We start from the raw sequence: 2500 nt of genomic DNA on the forward strand, positions 1-2500 counted from the left end.
CCTCACTCCCGACAGTGCCTCCTCACTGCCTTCCCTCTCGGTCTCCACCTTCCCCTCCCCTCCTCTCCTCTCTGGCTTCAAGGGCTCCTCCCTTCCTTTCTTCTCCGCCACCAGCGACACCTCTATTCCTTCCCACTCTGCCCCTGCCTTTTCCTCACTTCCTTTCTTCCAGGTGCCCAGTGACTCCTCTGCCTGTCTCCTCTCCATGTCCCAGGTTTCCTCGCCTCCCAACCTCCCCAGCCCCAGAGGACTCTCCTCTCCTCCCTCCTTCCCCAGTGCCCTCGGCCCTTCCAGCCCTTCGACCAGCAGTTCCTCCCAGTCCTCGCTGAGGGTCACTCTCTCCACCCAAATAAAGGATCCCTCCTCTCCTCCAGAGCCCCCCTGCCTGAAGCCATCAGGGCTGCCCCTGGGGGGCCCTTCCCCTTTTCCAGACGCTGCTCCCTCTGGTCCCTCCTGGAGCCTCGGGGAGCTGGTCTGCGCTGTCTGTGGGCCCCTGCCGGCCTCCCCTGAAGCCTCCGAGTCGCTGGCCTCGGTGCCTCCCACCCCTTCCCAGACCACCTCCACCACACCCCTGTCCTCCTTCACCCAGGACGGGAGCTCGGGACGGCTGGCTTCCAGCCTGTCCCCAATGGCCTCCAGCACCATCTCCTCTACCTTAGCCTCCAGCTCTGGGCCCGTGGCCCGCCTGGCACAGTCCTCTGTAGCCCTCAGCCCTTCCCATACCACCTGTACCACACCCCCATACGCTGCTGTCACCCCCTGATTGTGCTCCTGCTCCAGAGGGGGGCTGGGTCTGGGGCAGGGGCCATTGGCTTCTGAGGGGACCTCTGCTGCCCCAGGGACCTGCCTCAGGGCTGGCAGAACCCCAACAGCCTCATCTCTGGGCTCAGCCAGGGACTCCAGGGATGTGCCCACTGGTTCTGCTGGCAAGGAGGCTCTCTTGTTCAGATCAGTCTGACCTGGGGAAGTCAGGGGAAGGCAGAAGAGAGGGAAGGTGACGGGGTGAGATTCAGGTCACCCAGATGCAGGTCCCTCCTCTTGGGACCCCCCAGACCTAGGGGCAAAAATACCCACCTTCAGTACCTGCCTCCACAGTGGGCTGGGAGAGTGGACGAGGACCCTGCAGGAATCACAGAGACAAGGTCAGGCCGGCCCATGTCTTCACTTCTGGCCTCCTGCATGCCAGTACCCCTCCCCTGCTCAAACGCCCTCAGTGGCTCCCCATTACCTTCAGTACCAAACTGTCTACTGCATCTCAGCCTTCCTCATCCATCTTATTGCCCTCTGCTCCAGTGCCTGGTGCACAGTAGGTGCTTAATACTGTGTCATGCAGCTAATGTTCTATATTGGGCATCTACTGTATTGACAGCTACTGAGATTGCCGTAAGGGACACGTAAGCCTTTTGCTATTAGAACATACATTCCAAACATGTTTGGAGGGCAGCCCACTGTGCTGGGACCCTGGAGGGCTGAGTCCCTCCCTGAATCTGCCCCTCTCTTGCTATGTAACCTTGGAAGAGACGCTGTCACCTCTGGGCCTCTGTTTTCCTGTCTGTAAAATGAGGCACTTGAGCAAGAGATGATGGGCACTTTGATGACCTTTCCTCTGGTTTCCAAGGCACCTGAGGGAGCCAATCATCTTCCAGAGGCTTTGGCTGCTGGCGACAAATTTCCAGCTGCCCACATGGCCCTGCCCCAGCATGCTGTTCCTTCACTGTGTGGCCCGGAGCAGTCTGGCTTGCCAGTGATGTCACTGTTGGCGAGACAGTGACTTCAAGAGACAAAAATAATACATTCCAGCCTGGCCAGCGCAGCTCAGTGGTTGAGCATTGACCTATGAACCAGAAGGTCACGGCTCGATTCCTGATCAGGGCACATGCCTGGATTGCAGGCTGAATCCCCAGTGGAGGCATGCATAAGGCAGCTAATCAATGATTCTCTCCCATCTTTGATGTTTCTATCTCTATTTCCCTCTCCCTTCCTCTCTGAAATCAATAAAAATACATTCCCATGGGAGTAGGCAGGTCATAAATACAAATAAATAAACATATAATGCCAGGGAGTGAGGACTTTGGCAGGAAAAAGAAAAGCAGGATGAGAGGTTAAGGAGTCCCTGGGAGGTGATGGGGTGCCTCCTTTACTGTAGGTATAAGATGCAGGAGGGCTTCTGGGAAGACATGACATTAAACAGAAACTTGAAAGATGAGAAGAGCCAGCCTTGAGTCAAGAGGTGGGGAAGGGCATTCCAGGCAGAGGGAACAGCGAAGGCCCTGATGCTGCAATAAGCGAGGCAAGTTCAAGGAACAGAAAAGAGGGTCAGTATGGCTGGAATGGAGTGACGAAGGAAGAGACAGGAAGATGGGCTCAGGGAGGGGAGCTGGGGACAGCATACAGAAAGCCTAGGCCAAGCTCCGTGGATCTCCTCACAGTGCTCTGATCCTAATCTCTTTCCAGCCTCCATGCCTTTACAGCGTCTGTCCTCTGCCTGGAATTCCCTTCC

At 56.9% G+C, this 2500-nt stretch overlaps 1 protein-coding gene across 1 annotated transcript in view; it reads right to left on the reverse strand.

The window, feature by feature from the left end:
* Nucleotides 1–2500, reverse strand: part of PALM3 (paralemmin 3) — a 9307-nt gene that overhangs the window by 1092 nt on the left and 5715 nt on the right. Inside the window, exons 6-7 of the mRNA XM_015567490.1 lie at nt 1075–1120; nt 27–959 (exon numbers count right to left, since the gene is read on the reverse strand). Of these exons, the coding sequence (XP_015422976.1) occupies nt 27–959; nt 1075–1120 (979 nt within the window). The remainder of the gene's footprint in view (nt 1–26; nt 960–1074; nt 1121–2500) is intronic.

This window comes from Myotis davidii, unplaced genomic scaffold, assembly GCF_000327345.1.
Source record: "Myotis davidii unplaced genomic scaffold, ASM32734v1 scaffold1204, whole genome shotgun sequence".
Lineage (NCBI taxonomy): Eukaryota > Metazoa > Chordata > Mammalia > Chiroptera > Vespertilionidae > Myotis > Myotis davidii.